The sequence below is a fragment of the Emydura macquarii genome, unplaced genomic scaffold (genome assembly GCF_026122565.2).
Source record: "Emydura macquarii macquarii isolate MOO-44397 ecotype Brisbane River unplaced genomic scaffold, CSIRO-AGI_Emac_v2 contig_1876, whole genome shotgun sequence".
In the NCBI taxonomy this organism is placed as follows: Eukaryota; Metazoa; Chordata; order Testudines; family Chelidae; genus Emydura; species Emydura macquarii.
This window is the reverse complement of record NW_027132013.1, coordinates 27,349,919-27,374,219: the sequence shown is the minus strand read 5'-3', so window position 1 is coordinate 27,374,219 and position 24,301 is coordinate 27,349,919. Positions and strand designations below refer to the sequence as shown.

General features: G+C 40.7%; 1 protein-coding gene across 3 annotated transcripts in view; it reads left to right on the top strand.

The window, feature by feature from the left end:
- RYR3 (ryanodine receptor 3) overlaps positions 1 to 24,301 on the top strand; it is a 477,864-nt gene that overhangs the window by 122,646 nt on the left and 330,917 nt on the right. For all 3 annotated transcript variants that reach the window (XM_067558027.1, XM_067558029.1, XM_067558028.1), the window contains 5 exons: positions 5,402 to 5,514; positions 5,800 to 5,899; positions 16,479 to 16,572; positions 22,463 to 22,537; positions 22,864 to 23,020. In XM_067558027.1, coding sequence (XP_067414128.1) covers positions 5,402 to 5,514; positions 5,800 to 5,899; positions 16,479 to 16,572; positions 22,463 to 22,537; positions 22,864 to 23,020 — 539 coding nt within the window. The remainder of the gene's footprint in view (positions 1 to 5,401; positions 5,515 to 5,799; positions 5,900 to 16,478; positions 16,573 to 22,462; positions 22,538 to 22,863; positions 23,021 to 24,301) is intronic.

Here is a 24,301-nt window from a genome sequence, read left to right as displayed (position 1 = left end):
GATGTGAACACAGCAGCAAAATGACGACATTAGGAAAGAGATAGATAATAAGACAGAAAATATCCTATTGCCTCTTCATAAATCCATGGTACACCCACACTGTGGATACTGCGTGCAGATCTGGTCACCCCATCTCAAAAAAGATCTATTGGATTTAGAAAAGGTACAGAAGAGGGCAACTAAAATGATTAGGGGTGTGGAACAGCTCCCACATGAGGAGACTGGGGCTTTTCAGCTTGGGAAGGAGACGACTGAGGAGGAATATAATAGAGGTCTATAAAATCATGCCTGGTGTGGAGAAAGTAAATAAGAAAGTGTTACTTACTCCTCATAACACCAGAACTAGGGGTCACCAAATTAAATAGGCAGCAGGTTTAAAAACGAACAAAAGGAAGTATTTCTTCACACAACGCATAGTCAACCTGTGGCACTCTTTGCCAGAGGATGTTGTGAAGGCCAAGGCTATAACAGGCTTCAAAAAAGAACTAGGTAAGTTCATAGAGGATAACTACTAGCCAGGATAGGCAGGGATGAAAAACCATGCTCTGCATGTCCCTAACCTCTGTTTGCCAGGCACTTGACATTGGCCATTGTTGGAAGACAGGATACTAGGCTAGATGGACCATTATCTGACCCAGTATGGCTGTTTCTATGTTCTTATGACAGACGCATGCCTGGAATTAAGTGGCAGGCAGGGCCGTATTATTCATTAGGCACAATAGGCATAATGCCTAGGGCCTACAAAACTTTCAGGGCCTACAAAAAATATTTATATATAATTTTTTTATTTTTATTTAAAAAACTATTTATTAATAGCTTAAAATCAAATTAGTTATTTTGGTTGGGGGGGGCCTATGAAGGCAAGTGTGCCTAGGGCCTACGAAGGTCTTAAAACGGCCCTGGTGGCAGGCCTCAACTTTTCATAGAATCATGGAACTGGAAGGGACCTCAAGAGGTTTTCTAGTCCAGTCCCCACACTCAAGGCAGGACTAAGTATTAACTAGACCAACCCTGACAGGTGTTTGTTTAACCTGCTCTTAAAGATCTCTAATAATGAGGATTCCACAACCTTCCTAGGCAATATATTCCAGTGCTTAGCTACCCTGACCATTAGGAAGTTTTTCCTAATGTCCAACCTAACCCGCCCTTGCTGCAATTTAAGCCCATTGCAGCATGTCCTATCCTCAGAGGTTAAGGACAACAGTTTTCTCCCTCCTTCTTGTAACAACCTTTTATGTACTTGAAAACTGTTATCATGTCCCACCTCAATCTTCTCTTCTCCAGACTAAACAAACCCAGTTTTTTCAATCTTTTCTCATAGGTCATGTTTTCTAGACCTTTAATCATTTTTTTTGCTCTTCTCTGGACTCCCCAATTTGTGCACATCGTTCCTGAAATGTGGCGTCCAGAACTGGACACAATACTGCACTTGAGGCCTAATCAGTGCATAGTAGAGCAGAAAAATTACTACTTGTGTCTTGCTTACAACACTCCTGCTAATACATACCAGAATGATGTTTGGCTTTTTTTTTTTTTGCAACAGTGTTACACTGTTGACTCATATTTAGTTTGTGATTTACCCCCCCTCTCTGCAGTATTTCTTTCAAGGCAGTCATTTCCCATTTTGTATGTGTGCTATTGATTGTTCCTTCCTAAGAGGAGTACTTTGCATTTGTCCTTATTGAATTTCATCCTATTTATTTTTTGACCATTTCTCCAGATCATTTTGAATTTTCATCCTGTCCTCTAAAGGACTTTCAAAGCCCCATTCCCCCCCCCCCCCCAAGCTTGGTATTGTCTGCAATCTTTACAAGTATACTCTCTAAGCCATTATTTAAGTTATTGATGAAAATATTGAACAGAATCAGACCCAAAATTGATCCCTGCATGACCCTACTTGATATTTTATTTAAATTTAACACAGAGGAGGGACACTTTATACCCATCACCCATAGTCTCCTATACCAGGCATTTAATTGGTTCCAGTGGGGAGGGGGGCAGTTCAGAGCTTCTGTTACTGCAGGCCTTTTCTTGCACCTGGCACCCCAGGTAGCTTGTTGACCTCGCTTGGCAGATCTTCAGTAGCTCAGCCCTCCAGTAAAGATACACAGTCAAAAATGGACCTCCTCCAGGGTAGCAAAGAGTGTAACTAAATGTCTGCCCTCACTAGGGTCTTCAACCCCATCTCTGGGCCCTTTAAATCCAGCCCTTCTCTCATGCTTCTACAGCAGTCTTGTCCCCTTTTCAGGGCTTAGGCCACTTTGCTACTGGTCAGTGGGGGAACCCAGGTCTGCCCACTACTCTGGGTCCCAACCCAGGGACCCCTATAAACAGAAATCACATACTGCTTCCTTTAAATGGTTGCTGCTACCTTCCCCAGGCCTCTTCACCTCCATCCATTACCTTAGGACTAGAGCTCTTTAGTCCTCTCACTTCTACATTTAGCAAATGCAGACCATCCTGCTGCTGTGGCCAGCACAGAGCTCCCTTCCTTGCTCCTCTGGCTCCAGCCAGGAACTGACCTGCTCAGGCCCTGCAGCTCCTTTTATATGAGCCTGTTGGGCTCTGATTGGCTGCTTCCACAAGGCCTCTCTAGGCAGACCCACCTCTGCAGCTGCTTCCTGAGTGGGGAAGTGTTTAGTAGGACTGCCAGGCCTCTAGCAGGGGGCCACAAAAGAGCCATATACACCCTGTCACACCGTGATTAGCACAAGTGTTACAGGGCTCCTTACCATATAACTCATAGCACGTGGTAGGATCTCCTCAGACTACTCCCCGGGACTCAGCTCTCTCTGAGTCCTAGCACCCTCCTCCCTGTAAGGGGGACACAGGGTGCAGAAAGATGGGGACCTCAGCCCATGAGGATCAAAGGGTCTGTACTCAGCCTGTAAGGGCCACAGAGTCTGACACTATCCCATGAGCCCAAAGCCCATCACCAAAAATCCCAGGTCTTTTACCTCTAGGAACCCTTCACTTTATTCTCTTCATCACACTGGAAATTGGCTGCAGGGTGTGACAAATAAACAGTTCCACCCCAGTACCTCAGTTAGGTACTAAGTGCATTTCTACATAACCCACTGTGGCTTGAAGATGCTGTGAGGAAGGCAAAAAACTCCCTGATCCTCTGCCAATTGGCCTATTGGAGAAAAATTCCTTCCGAATCCCCTAGATGAACTATTGGCTAGACATAAAGCATCTGTCCAGCCAGATTCCTATTCCCAGTTTTGGTGGGTAGGATGGGCTGCTGGGAGCTGGGGAACGTTGGACAATCAGCACTTCTCTCCCCCAGCTGGTCAATGGGTGCCAGAGACTCCCAGGGGGAGAATCTACCTTTTGTCCTGTCTCCTGTCACAAGTGTCTCCCTCCATTTGTTCTGGGCTGTCCCCATTTCAGTGCCAGCCCCATTGAGCTCCCCCTCCCATTGCAGATGGGTGGCATTTTTTTATCCTTAATAATAATAGTAAAGTTTGGGTGTGGTAATGGAGCGACACAGTCATGTACATAATGTATATACTATAAACCCATTTCACATTTCCTCCTGGGCTGACTGTCGTCATGGCCTCTGCTCTGAACCCTGTGAAGTTTAGGGTGTTTTTCCTTCACTTCTTTGTACACTCACTGGAAAGTTGTGTCAGGAAGGGGTTAGTAGTTGGTTTTAGTCTGTTACATAGTTATTATTAATGTGACCATACAAGTTTGGCTTCCATTTGCCTAACATGCTGCTCTAAAGAATATGTGCATTTTTTTCTTTTTGAGAATAAGCTCCTCTGAAAATCAGTCCTGATATTTTTGTGGTCCCTTTCAGAGTTACTCTCAATGGTGTCCCATGTGCCCTCTGGGCTTTGTAATGAATATCTGCTTGCTAGTTGCAAGGTTAGCTTCATCTTGGTATTTGTCTTATTGTAAATATATAAAAGGGTTTTTCATACATGTCATATTAAAAAAATAAGTAAAAGAAGTCTTTACAGAGCTTTTTATGTGTTAAGTGTTTTGAAACTTCTTTGTGCTTTTGAAGCAAATCTGCATTTCCAGAGTAAATTATACCTTTTTTTCTATTAAACTGTACTGTGGAATCCATCTCAGCAGAAAAGAGGGCTCTTTACTTTTCATGTACTAAATCTCAAGCCACTGCATCTTTAAAAACAATTGACTGACACTTTATGGAAACACATTGTATTTGGAATCAATTATTTGTATAGCTCTTATCATTTGAGTTTATTTCTCTTTGTTCTTATTACAGATATTATCAGCATATTTGTTTCCTTGAAGTCCATCTTCTCTTATCTAATGTCATAATCTCCATAATTATTTCTGTAGAATTCATATCTGACTTTGCAATGACATAATCATGACTTAAAGTGAGGTGTAAATGTTAGGAACAAAACAACCCTTAAGAATATATTGCCTTAGATAGGAAAACAGTTCTTTGCCTGCTTGATTTTTGGCCATCTCTTCTGTTTGTGTATAATTCCTGTCCACTTTTCCTTGGCTCACAATCTCTGCATAAGCAGGCATTAATGGGTGTGAAAACATTGGACAAGCTATATAATTTTCATGGGACTGTTATTTGTGTCAAAATAAACCAAAACATTACAAGGCATGTAGAGAAATAGCTTTAGAGTGGTCATTTTTAAACTTGGCTCTCAGGTGCAGGTAAGGTCTGCACTACCAGCAGAATCCATTGAATTGGTCCATAGTTTCTACTTTTGTAACATAGCAGTGTTATAAGGTAGTAGGCATTATTTTAAATACGGTATAATTTAATTTTTCTACAGGACATATAGCTCACAGTTGAAATGATAAAATAAAGTAGGGTGTGTGGAATGGAGGACAACAGGCCAGGGAAGGTATGAAAGGCTGATCATAGTTAACAGATGTAGAAAATGAGTCAGTAATTCATTGATTGTAGCAAGCATAGACGAGGCAGGTTCTGAACTGCAAGACTGGTGATAGGTTGAGGGGAGAGGGGTTGTACAATTACAGTACCAGATTCACCGAGGCTTGACTGACAGAATACTGGGGGGAAATAGTACGTTAGAATTGTCAGAAAATCAAAAAACAAGGGAAACAGCAACCCTAGGTGTTAATCACTACTATCTGCACCTCATTTGATGTTAATGGAGTAGCACAGATTTAAAACAAATTGGTTGGTAGATGGTAGCTACTGAGAAGTATGGCAGTGCCACTGTTTTTGTTCTTTAAAAAGCCAACAACGTGGTGCTGAACAGAAGAGAGGAAGACAATATCACTATCACAATAAGGCAAATATTATCCTTATAAGAACTGTAACTCTTTACTATATTTTATGTAAATATCTTATAAAGCTATCTGTACACTATCTTAGAATGATTTTTTTTGTTATATACTAAATAATTTGCATAAGCATCTCTGTATGTTGTAGGTGAAGCATGCTGGTGGACGATACATCCTGCTTCTAAACAGAGGTCAGAAGGAGAAAAAGTTCGAATTGGTGATGATCTTATCCTGGTCAGTGTGTCCTCAGAAAGATATCTGGTAAGGGTGTTTATCTTAGAAATTCTCTTTTTTTTAATTGTCCTATTGTAAGCAGAAATAAAAGCTGCTGCTACTATTATTAATATCGAATAGATTTGGATAACAGTACATTGTGAAACGGATGTCTGATTCCAAGAAATTGTATAAAGACTTCTCAGACACTGAAAGTTTTCAACAAAATAGTTATCTTTGAGCACTGTTTTAGAAAAGAATATTTTATCTTAATAGATTTAATAGCAAATCCTTTTAATGGTTCTCTGGGGTATGACTTTCTCTTTGTTACAGCATCTCTCCATATCAAATGGAAACATTCAGGTGGATGCCTCCTTTATGCAAACACTCTGGAACGTCCATCCTACATGCTCAGGAAGTAGCACTGAAGAAGGTTTGTCATGTTAACACTGTTAAAAGTGAATATTTATTATATAACTTTTCATGGCAATTTAAAGAGTTGAAAACTAAAAAAACCTGACCCAATCAACTTAATAGTTAAATTATAGACACATAGAAAATAATTATAACAGCAAAAGGAAGGTTGAATGAAGGGCAAGAACGGAAGTATGGATAGCACAACATTTAAATCTATTGGTGAGAAATAAGGTAGTTGATGTAATTGTAGGTGTACAAAACATGAAGGGTTGAGTGAGAGAAGACAAAAGGAGTAACAAAGTGTGAAGAATATGCAGAGCAAAGGTGATGTGATAGGGATCAATGAGAGAAAACATTTATTATTATTAATTGCTTGATTTAACTTATTTATTTGTATTACCATAGTGCCTAGCAGCCCTAGTCATGAACCAGGACCATGTTGTGCTAGGTGCTATGCAAACATAGAACAAAAAGATGTTCCCACTCCATTAAGCTTATAATCTAAGTATAAAACAACAAGAGACAACAGATGGATACAGACAGGCCAATGGGAGAATTCAAGCAATCAATGAGATACTGGTCAGCATGGGAGGCTGTGGTCTCTGTACTCCAGCGGCCAAATGATTGTCATGGTTTTTTGTAGGTGTCATGGCAAAGGAGGGTTTGAAGTAAGGTAATGAGATAGATTTGAGATGTTTATGGGGCGCTCCTCCCAAGCATGAAGAGCAGTGTGGAAATAAGTATTTAAGGTGCTTCCTTGTTTGGAAAATTGAACAGGTGGGTGTTGAAGCCTGGCATATGAGCTGATAGGAGGCAGGACTCAACTTCTTGACACTGAATGACAGATGATAGACCATGAAAGATGTTGAAAAAGAAGACAAGCATCTTATGTTTATTGCAGCAGAGAAAGAGGAGCAAGGGAAGGAACGCAAAGAGTGGGCTGATGTGATGAAAGCAATGGACTAGGAAATTATCTTTGCAGCAGCATTATGGATGGATCTGAACAGGGCAAGACTGCATCTAACAAGGCCAGAGAAAAGATGTTGTGAGATGATGAGAATCTGGAGTCAAATGTTTAGCTTTGTGGACCAATAGGGAAGGCCATATTTTAGAGTAGATATGCTGCAAGAATTGGCAAGATTTAGCTATTATCTAGATGTGAGGACCAAAAGAGGTTCAAGTTGCAGGTGATGTCTGGGTTATGGGCCCCAGTGACAGGCAGGATGACTGTGTTGTCCACAGTGATCGAGAAAGAAGATAGTGGGAATGGCTTTAGGGGGAGATTAAGAAGCCTGTTTTAGCCATGTTGAGCTAGTGGCTAGACATCCATGAGGAAATGTCAGAGAGACAGGCCAAATTTTTAGTTTGAACAGAAGAAGACAAGTCTGGAGAATACAGGGAGATCGGTGGGTCATCTACATAGAGATGGCAATTGAATTTGTGTTTGTGGATAAGATTACCCAGAGATAAGATATAGAGGGACAAAAGAAAGGGACCAAGGAGAGAGCTCTCTGGACCCCCACCACCCCTCCAGAAAGTTGGAAGGGGGAGGGTGGTGAGTAGATCTTCCAAAGGACATATTAAAGGAGTGATTAGTGAGGTAGGAGGAGACCCAGAAGAGGACAAAGTCACAGATACCAACAGAGGACAAGATTTCAAGAAAACGAGCAGGGTCAGTAGTGTTGAAGGTGGATGACATGGCAAGAAGATGAGGATAGAATACTGGTTCTGAGATTTGGTTAGGGAAGAGATCATTAGAGGCTTTGGCGGGAGTTGGTTTATCAGAGTTGAAGAGGGGTGGAAGCCATATTGTAGAGGTTCTGGATTGGAATTGGTGGAGGGGAACACCAGACAATAATTGTAGATGATTAGTGAATTTAGAGATTTAGTTGGCGAGGCATGTGGGGTCAAGGTTGGATTTTGGTTTTTTTAAGATGGGAGTGACTAAGCATGTTTGTATTCTGAGGGAAAAAAGCCTGCCAGAGTGAGAGGTTGAGGAGAAGAATAAGGGAGGCCATGAGAGTGGGTGCAAAGGAGATGATGAGCTGTGATCACTGAGGCAAATAAAGGGGTTAGAGGAGGAAAGTAGATGGAAAAACATCTGCAATTGCAACTAGGGAGAAGGGTGAGAGAGTTGGGGAGTGCGGAGAAGAAAGGTAAGGAAGGGAATTTGATTCAAGAGGAGAGAGAAGCTCACATCATACTTTGTCAGTTTTCTCTTGGAAGAAATTGGTGAGATCCTGTGTGGAGAGAGAAGTGGAGGCAGGAGGAAGGGGAAGATATGAGGAGTGAGTCCAAGATAGCAGAAAAACAGTTGGAATTGAGGACATGGGATTCAATTAACTTTGAGAAATAGTTATTTAGCTAGGAAGATAGCAGAGCTGACTAGATTTAGGCAAGGGAAGAAGTGTGGAGAGCTTTAAAAGTAAGGCTGACATTTAATTTTCTTCTCTGAGTGGCCTCTGCATATTCCTGTTTGTGGGTTTAAGGCATCTGCACCCCAATCTTCTGGAACCTTCTGGAAAGCAATGTCTGTTGGGGTTTCTCACCCTTCCTCCCAGCTGTCTTGGAGGGTTCCCAGGGTATAAAAGAGGTGTGGCCCCCAACCTCTCCTCAATTTCTTCTAACCATCAAAGGTACAGTGAGCTTGGATCTCACACAGTGTACTCAATGTGTTCATTGGTTTTTCATAGAATTATAGAACCATAGGGATAGAAAGGACTGCAAGGGTCATCTAGTCTAACCCCCTGCCAAGATGTAGGGTTTGTTGGGTCTAAACCATCCAAGAGAGCTGGCTAGCCAGCCTTCTTTTGAAAACCTCCAGTGAAGGAGCTTCTACTACCTCTCTAGGCTGTCTGTTCCATTGTCCTGCTGTTCTTACAGTTAGGAAAATTTTCCTGGGATTCAATCAAAATCTGCTATGCTGTAGTTTGAATCCATTGCCTCTTGTCCTGCCCTCTGTAGCAAGAGAGAACAACTTTTCTCCATCTTTTTATGGCAGCCTTTCAAGTATTTGAAGACCACTATCATGTCCCCACTTATTTTCTCTATTCCAAACTAAACATACCCAGTTCCTTCAGCCTTTGCTCATATGCCTTGCATTCCATCCCTTTGATCATCTTTGTCATTTGCCTCTAGATCCTTTCCAGTTTCTCCACATCCTTTCTATACATTGATGACCAAAATTGGACTCCAGCTGAGGCCTAATCAGCACTGAATAGAGTGATACTATCATCTCCTGTGACTTGCATGCTGTGTCTTTGTTAATGCAACCTAAAATTGCATTTGCTTTTTTTTTTACAACAGCATTGCATTGCTGACTCATGTTAGGTTGTGATCCACCACCACTCCTTCTCAGCAGTGCTGCTGCCAAGCCAGTTATCCCCCATTCTGTATTTGTGTATTTGTTTTTTCTTCTCTAAGTGTAGCACTTTACATTTGTCTTTGTTCAATTTCATTTGGTTTCTGTAGTCCAGTTTATCAAGATCTCTCTGAATTTTAGTTCTATCCTTCAAGAGTGTTTGCAACTATCCCCCCTGCCACCCACCTTTGCATGGTGCATCCGAGGCTTTCAGAGGCTGTGTGGGTCAATTCCTTAGTTCATGCAAATTCTTGTTCCATAGTGGACCAATCCATCTGAAGTCCTGGCCAGCATTCCATTCACTCCTCCCACTCTTCTCACCACTGTCATCATGGATGCCTCACTTATCGGGTGGGGCACCCATTTAGAGGGCCATACAGTTCAGGACATCTGAACATCCAGGGAGGCACGGATGCATATCAGTATCCTCAAATTGCAGGCCACCCGCCTTGCTTGTTGGGCATTCCTGCCCCTCATCAAATCCTGACACTTTCAACTGCTATCCAACAACATGATGGTAGTTGTGTACATCAACAAGCAAGGCAATGCCCGGTCCTCCTCCCTCTATATGGAGACTATTCACTCCTGGAATTGGTGCCTCAGGCATGGAGTCGCCCTCCATGCCATGCATCTCCCAGGCACCAGCAACTCCCTTGTGGATGTGCTCAGCAGGTCCTTCTACGCCAATCACACGCTCTGCTCAGTCATTCGGGAGAGGGGTACACCCCTCTGGGACCTCTTTGCAACCACCACAAATTTCCCCTCTTCTTCTCCAAAGGAGACCTCAGGCCAGGCTTCCTTCTCTTTCCAAGGACCACCAAACTCCACTACACCTTCACACCCATCCCCTTGCTCCCATAAGTCCTGCGCAAGATGTGGTAAGATCAAGCAACAATCATTCTAGTGTCCCCTTTTTGGCCCCACCAATACTGGTTCACAAATCTCCTCCACCTCTCCACTTCCCCCACAAATCTTCTCACCCAGGTGTACGGCCATCTGCAACACCCCAGCCTGAGCTTGCTCCATCTAATGGCTTGGCATTTGGATGTGGCCTGGCTCACCTGTAGACAGAGCATGCTTCACACCAGTGCGTGACATCCTCACGCACAGTAGATGACCATCTACCAAGGCCTGCTATCAAGAGAAATGGCGGTGCTTTACCACTTGGGCATACTGCCAGACCTATCCTCTGGACTCCATCTCCATTCTCATCTTCCTTGATTACCTTTTTCATCTTAGGCTTTCAGGCCTTGCCCACTCTTCTGTCTGTGTCCATCTGGCAACACTCAGCACCTTCCTCCCTCCTGTGGACAGTTTCTTTGCCTTTACTCTCCAAACCACGACCCGCTTCCTTTGCGGCCTACTCCACGCCTTCCTGTCAATATGGGCACATGCCCTCTTGGGATTTCAATCTCATCCTGTCTGCCTTCCCACAGCCACTCTTTGAACCCCTCATGATCTGCTCTCTCACCCACCTCTCTATGAAGATGATCTTCTTGGTGGCCATCACCTCACTGAGTCGAGTTAGTGAGCTAAGAGCCATGATGGCCGACCTGCCCTTTACTGTGTTCCACAAAGACAAAGTCTCCCTGTGACTGCATCCCAATTTTTTCCCCAAGGTGGCCTCTCCATTTCACCTCAACCAATCTATCCACCTTCCAGTTTTCTACCTCAAACCACACACATCTCCCAGGGCACGCACATTGCATTCTCTTGAAGTTCACCATGTGCTGGCCTCTTATCTCCAATGCACCTGCGCCATTCAGGCCTTTCCCAGCCTCTTGCTTGCCATTGCAGAGTGCTTCCAGGGATGCTCCCTCTCCTCACAACACCTCTCTAAATGGATCTACTGTTGCATTAAGGAATGCTACGCCCTCTCTCGCGTTCCTCTGCCTCTCTGGCGTCACGGCCCACTCCATGCAGGTGCATGCCACCATATTGGCCTTCCTTGCAGACATCCCATGGCAGGACATTTGTAGAGCATCCACGTAGTGCTCTGTCCACTACTTTACTGCTCAGAATATCATTGCTCCAGTGGTGGCAGTGGATGCAGCAATTGGCTTGCCTTAAATTGCATTCAAGCAATAAACAGAGTTATCAAGCAGGGAGGGAAAACAAAAGAAATTCAAACAGGTATAAAAAGGAGGGACAAACACCCCAATGCATCCCTATCTTCCTCTCCTTGCCCACCTCATTCTCTGCACTTGTGAAGACAAAAGAAAACAGCCATTGGACTCTTGGGGAGTGCTTCTGACCTGAAAGTTTGTTCAGTAATCTGCTGAAACACGTGGTGAGAAAGTTTGCTTTGCAGCTAAGATAGCTTCTTAGGTAGATAATAGTAAGCATCTTTATTTTTCTTGTAACCATTTCTGACTTCTTATGCCTCATTACTTATACTTATCACTTAAAATCTCTCTCTGTAGTTAATACATTTGTTTTACTGTTTCATCTCATCCAGTGTGTTTAAATTAAAGTTTCTGGGTAACTAATAAAGGTAATAAACTGACAGATTATTCCAATAAAGGAATAAGAAATTTAATATCTCTACTGCCCAGGAGACGGGTGGGCAGTACAGAACATACATTTCTATGGGAAGTTCCGGGACTGGGCATGTGTTGGGGTCATCCTGCAGTATAACCTAGGCTGGTGAGAGCCACGTTGTATCTGGCAGGCTGCAGTTATATACACACACTCTCAAGGTATGGCTTGCATGCTGGAAGATTGTTTTTGTTGCTGTGAGCTACTACAACAATGCATTGCAAGGCACCCAAGGTGGCAGAGTAGAGGGTGCCATAGCCCTCCCACTAGCCTGTATTGTGCCCTGGTATGCCACCATGAGTCAGTCCATTGTGATCCAAAGGTTGTCCATGTAAAATGCAGTATGTTTCACAATTATCATTACCTGAAAGGGCTTTAGCCTCCTACAAATGTTCAGTCTTCGTCCAGGACAAAAGGCATCATTGGAGGAATGCCCTCACACTGTCTTCATCACACCATGTTGCACGACTGAAACTGCAGCTATACATGTGTTTTTAGCAAAAATAAATAAATAAATAATAATAAAAAAAATCCCCACATTAAGACATGCTTAGGGAGAGCAAGAAGTTCATTCATCTCTGTTCACTCTTGACCTAGCATCCAGATGCTTGCTGGGCATTCCTGCTCTTTTTGTTTACCTAGAACAACTCAGTCCACCTTCCTAGACTTTGTTCTGCTTGCTAAAAGTTGATAATATACATAAGCCACTTGAAGAAGAAATGAAAATTACTTATTTGTAACTGGAGTTTTTTGAGACGAGACTCTGCTATTCATGCTCCTTACTTACTAGAAGTCTCAAGTTAGGAATTCCTGAATTAGTGGAAAGAACTGAGGATCCATTAGGGCCACTCACTCTTTTATACCTGTGGAACCCCAGGAGGGGCAAGTGGCCCCAATGCATGGTGCTTTCCAAAAGGTTCTGGAAGCTTATGGTGCAGTGGTCTTGGTCCAACAAGTGGAACTATGAATCTCAAAGAACACCAGTTACAGGTAAATAAACTTCATCATGCAGAAAAACATATGGGAAAGGAGAGAATCAGGAAACTGGATGAAGAGAACTTACAGTCATGTAGGTAAAAGAAGCACCAAGTGAACCATATTTTTGGCAGTAAAGGAAGAAAGGGCATGATAGAACATTGTAAGAAGCAGCAGCAAGTCTTGGTGAGTCTGGATATGACAGGAAAAGAAAATGGATAAACCAAAGATTGCAAGTTTGAATGACACAGAGAATAGTGAACTTTTCAACAAACCTGGACAAAAGTGAATGATGAAAGTGTGAAATGGACAGCACAGAAATTTCAGGAAAGATTAATTCATTTTTGACATTCTTTAGTTTAAAGAAGTGACAGGACATGAAAGAAGATATTTGGCTTATCTACACTTAAAATGCTGCAGCAATGCAACTGCACTGGAGCAACGCTTCAGTGAAGACGCTACTTACACTGATGGGAGGGGTTCTCCTGGTGGTATTGGTTCTCCACCTTCCTGAGAAGTGATAGCTAGGTCAACAAGAGAATTCTCCCATTGACCTAGTGCTGTCTACACTGGGGGCTAGGTCAGCTTAACTGTGTGACTCAGAGGTGTGGATTTTTCACACCCCCGAGCGACATAATTATGCCACCTAATTTCGTAGTGTAGAGCAAGCCATTGTAGAAACAGGAAAAGACAAGAGCACAGAGGAAATAGGGTAAGGTGGCGAAGCAGATTTGTGAGTCATCAGAATGTTGCTGCTGAAAGAGACCAATGGAGTGGATAAATTCCTTCAGGTGCAAGTATAGAGAGGGGGATAAAAGGAGCAAATGAAAGGCAGAAACATGGGGGAAATATAGATGTGATCTTAGCAACAGACTGTTTCCAAAGGACCCAAAACTTCAAACACTACCAAGCATAATCTTTCAATGGGACCATTCATAGTAATGAGTGTTTGGAGAGTTAGGGCCTAGGTGGTGCACTGTGTCAATGGACTAGCATCAGGCTCCAAGTGAAAATGACTCTTACAGTATCCTCCTCCTTTGTACACACCCCACAGAAATTTGGCACAATTGTCATTGATCAAGGAAGCCTCAAGAGAGAAATAACAGATGTTTTAGGTTGGCTCTAAGGTCCATTGGTAGAGAAGTGGTGGGAAGCAGTGTGTCTATCTGTACTATGCTTTGTTCAAGCCGATGCTTATAGGTCTTCACTTTCATGGGTACCAAATGTCAGGGTTTTACATTCTATACCTTTTGGGGTCAAAATTATGAAGTAGGATAAAACTCAAACACAAGTGCTTTTGGGCAAGACTGTCCTTATTTCCAGAATATTCAACACAGTTTTAACAAGGAGGAAGGAACACAAGCCAAAATAGGGAAAAACTTGTTAAAGAATATTTAGATAAGTTACATATATTCATGGTGGCAGGGCCTGATGAAATTCACTCAAAGGTACTCTAAGAAACTAGATAAAACAATCTTGGAACCATTAGCAATTATCTGAGAACTCATGAGATCCCAGAGGACTGGACAAGGTGAACAGTTCTTATCTTTAAAAAGGGGAACAAAAAGACTACTCAGCCTAACTTTGATACCTTGAAAGATATTGGAACAAATTATTAAATAACAGGGTTATAAGGAATAGCCAGCTTGGGTTTGTCAAGACAAATCATGCCAAACCAACCTAGTTTCCTTCTCTGGCAGAGTGATTGGCCTAATTGATGGGGGGGAAGCAGAAAATATGATATAACTTGATTTTAGTGAGGCTTTTAACACAGTCCCAATTACACTTTCATAAGCAAACAAGGGAAATGGGGTCTAGATGAAATTTCTATAAGGTTGTTGAAAGATCATTCACAGGGTAGATATCAATGATTCACTGTCATGCTAGGAAGATGTATCTAGTGGGATCCTGAAGGGACAAGTGCAAAATACTTCCCTTAAGAAGGAATAATCAAATGCACAACTAGCTAACGGGGAATAACTGGCTAGGTAGTAGTACTGCTGAAAAGGATCTGCGGATTATAGTAGACACAAATTGAACGTAAGTCAGCTATGTGACCCAGTTGCAAAAAAGGCAAATATTGCTTTGGAATACATTAACAGGAGTGTATAAGTTAGAAGGAAATTGTCCCACTCTACTCGGTTGGGCCTCAGCTGGAGTACTCATGTCCAGTTCTGGGCATCACACTTTAGGAAAGATGTGGACAAATTGGAGGAAGTCCAGAGCAACAAGAATGATAAAAAAGCTTAGAAAACGTGACCTCTGAGGAAAGATTTAAAAAACTGGGCATGTTTAGTCTTAAGAAAAGAATACTGAACGTGGACCTGATAAGTCTTCAAATACGTTAAAGGCTCTTATAAAGCGGACAATGATCAGTTGTTCTCCATGTCCACTGAAGGTAGGACAAGTAGTAATGGGCTTAATCTGCAATAAGTGAGATGTTGATTAGATATTAGGAAAAACATTCTAACTGTATGGGTAGTTAAACTTTGGAATAGGCTTCTAGGGAGGTTGTGGAATCCCCATCACTGTAGGTTTTTAAGAACAGGTTGGACAGATACCTATCAGGGATTGTATAGGTTTATTTTGTCTTTCCTCAGTGCAAGGCACTGGACTTGATGACTTCTTGAAGTCCCTTCCAGCCCTACATAGGAGCATAAAGTGGGTTTTGTGAGGTTGCTCAAATGTGTATTTTGTCTAGTGCTTGTCATTCAGAATGTAGCTGAATGTGTAGCTGTGGATTTACCTCTGAGAATGGTTTAGATGATAAATGGTCAGACCTCAAAATATTTAGAACATTTAGATCATATTGGATAAGAAAACTTTCAGGAACTGCCTTTCCTCCCCATTACACCCTGGCTTTACCACTTCTATTAACAGTCAAATGGATAATTTACTTTAAGCCATATTGTTAATTACCATGTTATCTAGTTTAATTGTTTAATTTGTGTTGCATCAGTCACCATAGAATATATAGGTACACAGTATCTAGGTTGTTTCTCTTACCTTTTCCCCACTTTTACATATTTGTCCTTTTAAAAAACTAAAGAAGCACAGATTTGACTGAGGTTAGAACAGTTAACAGTAAGATGTTGATTATTCATGTTTCTTCTTTTGCTATGCGGCAAAGTGCCTACAGTTGACCTGCAGTCTCTGTGTTAAATGGGTTGGAAAGATAGCCTCCATTAAAATCTAAATCTACAGAATATCTAAGTGTTTTTCTCTGCCCCAATCACCTGCTATTACTACGCAATTTTGATTTTGACACAAATTATAAATGTCAAAACAGGCTGATAGCTTCTCCTATCAAGACATTTTGTTCTGCAGAATTTACATTTCAATAATTTAGAAAATTCACTTATGTCTCAAAACTATGGTAGTATGCATTTGATTCTGCTTTTGTTTCAAAATGCCACTATCAAAGCAACAATAATTATGGAAGCTTTAATTTCCATCTGCCTATCTCTGAATCCTAACTTAGCTCTTCAATATCTGGGTTATTTATTTTCTTTTTCACCTTCATTTTCAATTCAGAATTTTTCATTAAAAATAATATCATTCTAAAGTAATATATTTTATGCTGCACAAATTGTTTTATGTACTTGTTTAATTTCACTGCTGATAAAATACTGAATAATTCCAGGTTTTACAACTGTGGACTTCACAAATATGCCTTTGTCAATGTTTCCAAAGTTAATTAGGGAATATGATTCTTCTCCAGGATATCTACTTGGTGGGCATGTAGTACGTTTTTTTCATGGCCATGATGAGTGTTTGACAATCCCATCTACAGACCAGAATGATTCACAGCAGAAGTGAGTGAGCATGCATTTTGTATACACTTTCTTTTCTTCTTCCCTTCATTGTCAGTGAATTTTTTTTCTCAACATTTTCTTTGTGTGAATAAATGTAAAAGTATAAAATGTATATAAAGAGTGTGTGTGTAGAACTTCTATGACTTCTGTTATATCCTTGCAGTCTCACTGAGGTCAGTGGGGTTTCACGGGTGTAAATAAAGGCAGAAATTTGTTCAGTATGTAGAGAAATCACAGGGAGTAATTTACTTGCTACTATTTCACTAGAATTCAGTTGCAGCTAAGAACCTGAAAATGACTCATGGGGTCATTAGGCTGCTTCTTATGCATGTCTCTCTCCCTCTCGCTTTATTTCAAAGTCTATGTTTGGCAAGTGTCTAATACTCCCCATGTTCCTGCCTCGACAGGCAGCTTTAAATGCATTCTGAAAATGCTGTATCAATACAGTGCTACAACTGAAAAAGTTATTTATGTTAATGAAGCAAGACCAGCTCGCTACAAGTTGGTATTTCAAGAATAAGAGAAATTCTCCTCTGACTAGAAATGCCAACTGGAATAGTTTTTGAAGTTTACCCATGAAAGTGATATAACATCACATGCCGAGATTGGTTTGGAGTTGCATTGTCATCAGCAGGATTTCAGAAAAAAGAAACGTTAGGACTCAGTTTAGACTGGTTTGTTTTCAGATCAGTCACACAGATTCTACAAAACAAAATAAATTAAAAAAAAATAGGAACAGATGTAGGAAAAAACAGAGCCAGCAAAATTAATTAGTAAGAACTGAGAGACTGAACATGACTTTGGTTCATGGTACGTTGCCTGTACAAAAGGGTTTTGTGTATTACAGTCCACTGCTCAACCGGTTCCAGACAACCTGAAATTTCTGTTACCATGAAAGGAGTTGCCTAAGCTATGCAGCTCGGATAGTCTTTTCTTTTGTAGAAGAGACATTTAATTTTTAAAAGGCTTCTACACAGAAAGTTGTTCATAATGGTGCAATTCACACAGTGACAGAAGGCCCACTCACTGCAGAATGTTAGGCTATGTCTGCACTACCTAGGGTGACCATATTTCCCAAATAGAAAATGGGACACCATGTCGGGCTACCCCAAGCACTCCCCTCCTCACCACCTTCCCACCCCCCCCCACTTGGGGCTGGTCCAAGCTGTTCACCTGAGCCCTGCTCCTTCCCTCACGTAGGACTGGTGTCGCTGTTCTCCCAAGCACTGCCTGTCCGCCCTTCCTCGTGGGGCTGGTATTGTTGCTCGCTCGAGCCCTGCCTGCTCCCTGTGTGAGGCATTGCTAACCCGAACCCTGCCTCCCCCACCTGTGTGTCCCCTAACCCCCTACGTTTCTCCACAACCCACTTTTTTTTTTTTTTTAAACAAAAGTGGGCATTTATCCCATTTGCTCTTGCCAGCTGATCAAGTTGTAAGGGCACACAGGACAAATGCCCACTTTTGCCAAAAAAGTTGGGATGGCCTGGACAGGGCTTAAAAAGGAACTGTCTCAGCCAAAACGGGATGTATAGTCACCCTAACACTACCACTTATGTCACTAGGGAGTATGAAAAAACAACCCCCTGAGCGATGTAAGTTACACCGACATAAACATTGGTGTGGACAGTGTTATGTTGGTGGGAAAGCTTTTCCCGCTGATATAGCTGCCACCGCTCATTGGGGATGGTTTAACTATGTTGACGGGAGAGCTCTCTCCCATCGGCATAGAGTGGCTACACGAGAGATCTTACAGTAGTGCAGCTACATTGGTACATCTATGCTGCTGTAAGGTCTGTAGTGTAGACATGGTCTTAGTTCCCCTGCCATAGGAAGAGCAGCAGCAGCAAGAGATGAGGGTGCCTGGGCTTACTGTGCATCAAAAAGGAGCCCCTGCACCAGCTCAAAGTTTGATGGATGGCATGAAGAGGAGAACTGGGGAAGTTCCTCTGCAAATCCTGCTTATGCAGATGCCTGGTGAGGAACGTGAAGGAGCACTAGCCACTACTTTAGCAAGCAGAAACACTGCCTTCCATGGGAGGTTATATTGGAGCCCTGTAGCTTGCCCCCAGATTGCGGGGAGGGAAGTTTATTACTCTAATTCCTTACAGGACATTCATATAAGACTTGATTACTAGAGCTTTGTGGATATTTTGAGAATTTCACCCCCAAAGTATTTTCATTTCTTGTTCATATAACACGTGCTTGTTATCACTCCTGATATGCAAACAAGTTCATGGCTTTTACATATGTTTTATTGAAGAAAAAACCTTGCAATACAGAAAAGCAATTTCAGTTTTAAAATAATTGTATCTATTACATATACATTAAATAGATGAGAATAGTATTTGTGCTTTCTATAGAAAAGGTACACATGCAATTGCTATTATAAAGCTTGTTTTTACATGCCTGCTAGTTTTCTGAAACACTTGCTTTTGAGGCTAAAATTTTTCATGCTTGGTCTCTGTCTGAAGGTCAACCTTTTGAAAGAAGGGTTAAATAACCTTCTTTTTGGAGTAACAGTGATTGTACAAATATTCTAACCACTCTTTTTAATAGGTCTTAAGCAAAAGTGACCAAAATATTTAACTTGAAATTTGGCAAGGACTAAGTTCTCACTGAGGAGTATGAGCTTTGTTTATGCTGAGGGGAAAACTTAAAAAAAAAAACATGAGTGAAGACAAATTCTGAGTCTGATCACTAGGCATCTGCTAATATATGTTAGTAGAGTCTAGGGAAGCCCTGTCCCTTTGTGACAGTCCAATGCACATTCTTCCTGCTTGACTGAAACATAGAGGCCTGTCAGGCACAAGAGCTGCATCTCTGTGTGTTGCTACAGCAGTCTCAATGACTGTCGGCCGGTGGTCCGTTGCGGCCCTTCCTCGGCCCAGGCTCCGAGGAAGGCCACTGCGCCTTCCTACAACGATGTAGATAGTTCCTTGCTGAAACACACAGCAGATTTCCCTCCGCCCCCAGACAAACAACAATGGGGATGGTGGGGACAACCAAACCCCTGACTCAACATCAGGGACAAGAAGAAATTTTAACAGTGGGTAAATGACTGATCCTTGAGATTTTTTTACTACAATTCTACAACATTCTGCAAATTCTAAAATTTCATTTAAAAATAAAATTCAATTTTTTTTTCATTGCAAAGAATAATAGAAGGGCTACTTGCCAGATAATCCAATCTTGCAGGAAAAAACCTGTAAGCAAGAAGCAGTAGCAGTACAATGGTGTCCTTTTTCCTCTTCTGATCCCATTCACCTCAATGAGGTGTACACTTCACAGGCTAATTAGAACTAGTTAAATGCTATCATTATTAAGCAAAGAAAATTTCATTTTTTCTTTTCCCTAAGATGATGCAAGTAAATTAAGTGCAAAAATATGTAAATAATGTGTTCATGTTGCTGTTAAGATCACAGAATGTCAAGTGATATTTTGGGCTTTGGTGTTGTGTGGTTAGACAGGATACAGGTTTGTGTATAGCAATATACTCTTAGGAATAAAAGGGATACACATAACTTAAAATGACTGTATCTAGATCTGTATATTCCCTCTTTTCTTATGCACATACCAAAAGAGGTTCTACAGCCTGTCCCAGGCAGTTTGGCATTTTCTTGCTGTCCATTACATTTGATTCTAAATTTAGAATTGTGAACAATAGGACAATTTAGATTATTAAATCATATTAATAAAAACATTAAGTCCACAAATCATCTCAGACAGTGAACAAAGAGTTCAATTTTGGCATAGATAAATAAAAAAGAAGAGTTTAATACTGTGTGAAAAACATTTAATAGTTATACTTTGCCTATAAGAAAAATACAGATAACTTCACTCTAACTCTTCATAACTTATCTAAAAGGATTCCTAAAACATTTTAGAATAGGGAAAAGTGCATCAAGCTTGAGAAGTAATTTTTCTGATGGCTATGGAAAAAAGAATACATTAGCTACGGGCTTGAACATTTTCTCACAGCCCAAGCATTTTAACATTGCAGATTTAGTACTTGTCATAGTTGTGTGTTGGATGATGGAGTAGAATGCTGTCTTTATCTCTAAGAAGAGATTTGGTGCTTTTTACCTTGGTTTTACAAAACTATTCTTGTCATCATATTTGTTTTCTTTGGTAGAGGGCATGAATCACAGAAAATGTTGCATCAAGTGGGGCTTCTTAAATCTTTCTCAAGGTCGAGAAGGAGATTGTTTGTTTTCCAGTGAACGAACAACTTTGCAAACTAGTGGGAGGTTTAGGGAAGTAGCAATAGGTGGATCAATGGTCCCTTAATTCCCACACTCCCTCTTTCAGAAATCTCTTAATTAACCTACTTAATCAATTGTTATTTTGTTGATGTTTCAAAAACAATTAAATATACCTTAAAAGACAGATGATAAAGAATAAGGCATAAGCCTTAAGTAAGTCGTCTTCCAGTACAGCAGAACAATATTTAAGGGGTACTTTATTACTCTTTATACCATAAGTATATACACAGTAATAATTGCATAAATCTTGCTGGAAAGCCAATCATTAATGGCAAAAAGAAAATATAGCAATGACCAGCATCAAATTCCAAAAGGTAATACCTTTGATGAACCTCTCCCACTACTTTTGTAACCTCCAGTTTGGATTGCTGCAGTACCATGTACATGGGGTTATCTTAACAGGCAACTCAAGCTGCAACTGGTGAAGATTGCAGCACAGCAGCTTGTCTGCAAAGAAGCACGTTACGCTAGCGCCCAAAGAATGCACTGATTTTCTGCTCATTTCCAGGTGCAATTTGAAGTGTTGATACTTATCTTTTCAGTCTGACATGGCTTGTCTTACCTAACTGAAGGACTGCATCTTACCCCATGCACCACCCGAGCATTTGAGAATAACTGATGCCTTTAAGATAACAGTCCTGATATTTGAGAGCTTGGAGGCTGATGACAGGGAATGGAGGGACTTAACTCTGGAATTCATTTGCCCCTGTTGATTTGGCAGAACCTGAATCAGTTGACCTTCAAGAGACAGTATGAAGCCAAGCTGTTTACTTCAGATCTTTTCCTGAATGGTTGGACAGGGGCTATTGGTGTTATGTTTATCTTTCATTTGAGGTAGTCTGTCTATTTTTAATTATTTTATTCTTCTGAACTCTTTAATATTAAGTGTTTTTGTGAGGGTTATTTATTCAACATTTTTCTTTCATATTTTAGGCAGTTTCAGTTTTTAGCCCTTTAATAAAAACAAGGGATGAGTCACTCTTGCAGTAAAAATATAATATTCATACAGATAGCATTGTAATCACTGTCTCACAACATATAATTGCAATTACAGTACATTACAGTATTTTTATTTGTGAACATGTACAGATATATGTACCATCTTTTAAATTCAGATATTGGTCTAGCAATACATTTCAGACCCTGAAATTGGTATTCTGATTACCTGGGTTGCTGTAAATTATAACTCCTGAAAGTGTGCAGTTATCTGTCGTTATGTTTACTATTGTGCTTCTGTGTACATAGAGCCTTACTAATCCATACTTCTGATTGGGGAACTCCATGAATTAGAGATTTTTTTGAACAATCAAGTGACATAAAATTGATCTGGTGTTTTTGAAGTTAGAATTTTTTTTATCAGCACCTAAGAAGGAGTACCTGAGGAAACAGCTACAGATTTATAGTCATTACAGATTTAACAATAAAAAAATTAGATGGTTATGGCTCAAATTAAGCTCATACATCCACATTTAACCAGTGTGTAAACACTGCAGTTAATGATGAGTAGGAATCTGGTCTCCATTCACCTCCACTTACTTGGCTGGAAAAAGTGTCCAGTGAAGTAATAAGTTATAAAATCTTTGTATTATAAATAACTACAAGGGGATGATCTTTTCAATCTATCTGCAGGAGGGTATTCTATGAAACAGGAGGAGCTGGTGTACGTGCAAGGGCCTTGTGGAGAGTGGAACCCCTTCGTATAAGGTACAGTAATTTTTGCTAGTGTTGTTTGTAGCTCCCATTACTAGGAGTTTGACGGACCTTCTGCTATGGATTATCTGGAGATATAGCATGACTTAACTGTTTTTGCCCTGATATTTTACTTATTTTAGTCCATCCATTAATATTAATAAAAATAAATCTTTAATAATAGAGAGATGAAGAGAAATATTGAACATATGACATCTAGGCAGAATTATTTATTAAAATGCTATTTTTTTTTAGAATTTTCAACACATCTTTTATAACTCAAAGTGGAAATGTTTGTTTCATGTAACTTGGAGTTTAATTTTTGCTGTCTAATTGTTTAGTTGGAGTGGCAGTTACATCAGATGGGGACAACCATTCCGCCTTCGACACATTACAACAGGACAGTACTTGGCACTTACTGAAGACCAAGGTCTTGTACTGTTAGACAGAGGAAAGTCAGACACAAAATCTACTTCCTTTTGTTTTAGAGCATCGAAGGTAAATAAATATGAAGATCTCAAATGCTAGATCCAAATAGGTTCCAGCATCTTACAAAATTATTTAAAGGAGGAAGCAATTGACAGTGATTTTGAATGCAAATACAAGAATAATGGGGTTGATGATCTTAGTGTTGTGCAAAATTAAGCACTCGGGACTTTTTCAAGGGGAAAAGGCAGTATGCCGCATTTATTGACAAAAACTAAAGTAATAACTAACTTAAACCTACACACACACACACACATACATGCGCCCAAACATACCAGAAAGCGTTCTATAGTTATATATAGCTACCAGTCCTGGTTGTGGCTTGAGGTCGTAGCTAGGGTCCGTTGCTGGAGTTCGTGGCTCGTAGCAGCTACCTGGCCAGGAAAGCTGGGCATGAGGAGAGCAGGGTCTTTGTCGGGCGCGCACCGACGCTCTTCTTTAGGTGATGTGTAGAACGCTGTTTTTCCCCAAAGCCTTGAAATCTCACCCAGTCTTATATAGGTTTTTCAGTTCTGCTGTGTCACGTCGCTTCTCTGTGACCGTTGATTGCAGGTACAATAGCAGACGTGACTTTCAGCTTGTTCTTTGATGTCTTTGATTAAGTTTGATTAAGTTTTTCTGGGGTGGATCCTTCTTTGCTTTTTGGGGCTGTGTTCACACTCTTCAGCCTAGGATGGACTTCACACCTCATCAGGACAACTTCATCAGGACAAGCTGGCAGTTTGGGTCTGACTCACACACACATACACTCTCCATTCATACCTTGTTCAGATAGCTATCTTATTCATCTAAAGGTTTAGAAAGGGTTTGACACAAGATGGAGTACATAGGGTCAAAATGGGGTTTTACACAAGATGGGGTACATAGGTCAAAATGGGGTTTTACATTCACAATATGGAGTATGACTGAGAGAAGTTCAAATGTTACATGATTTCAATAATAACCATATAGAGGTTGACCCAAATAAGGGTATGAATTAAAAGCTATGAATTAATCTACAGGGTTACAATTACAATTAAAAGCTATGAATTAAGCTACAGGGTTACAATTACAATTTTATTCCTACACTTAGTGTGTTTTTTGCATTTTAAAAACTTGATTCTGTGTTGAACAAATTGAGATAACTGTACACTGGAAAAAATTGCTAACATGCAAAGAAGATTACACACTATATTTAGATATAATTATTTATTCTAGATATGATATGATCATAGAATCATTTTAGTGGGCTGGAACCTCATTAAGATAGTCATTCATTCCAGTTTCATGTATCAGATAGGATTAATTTCATTG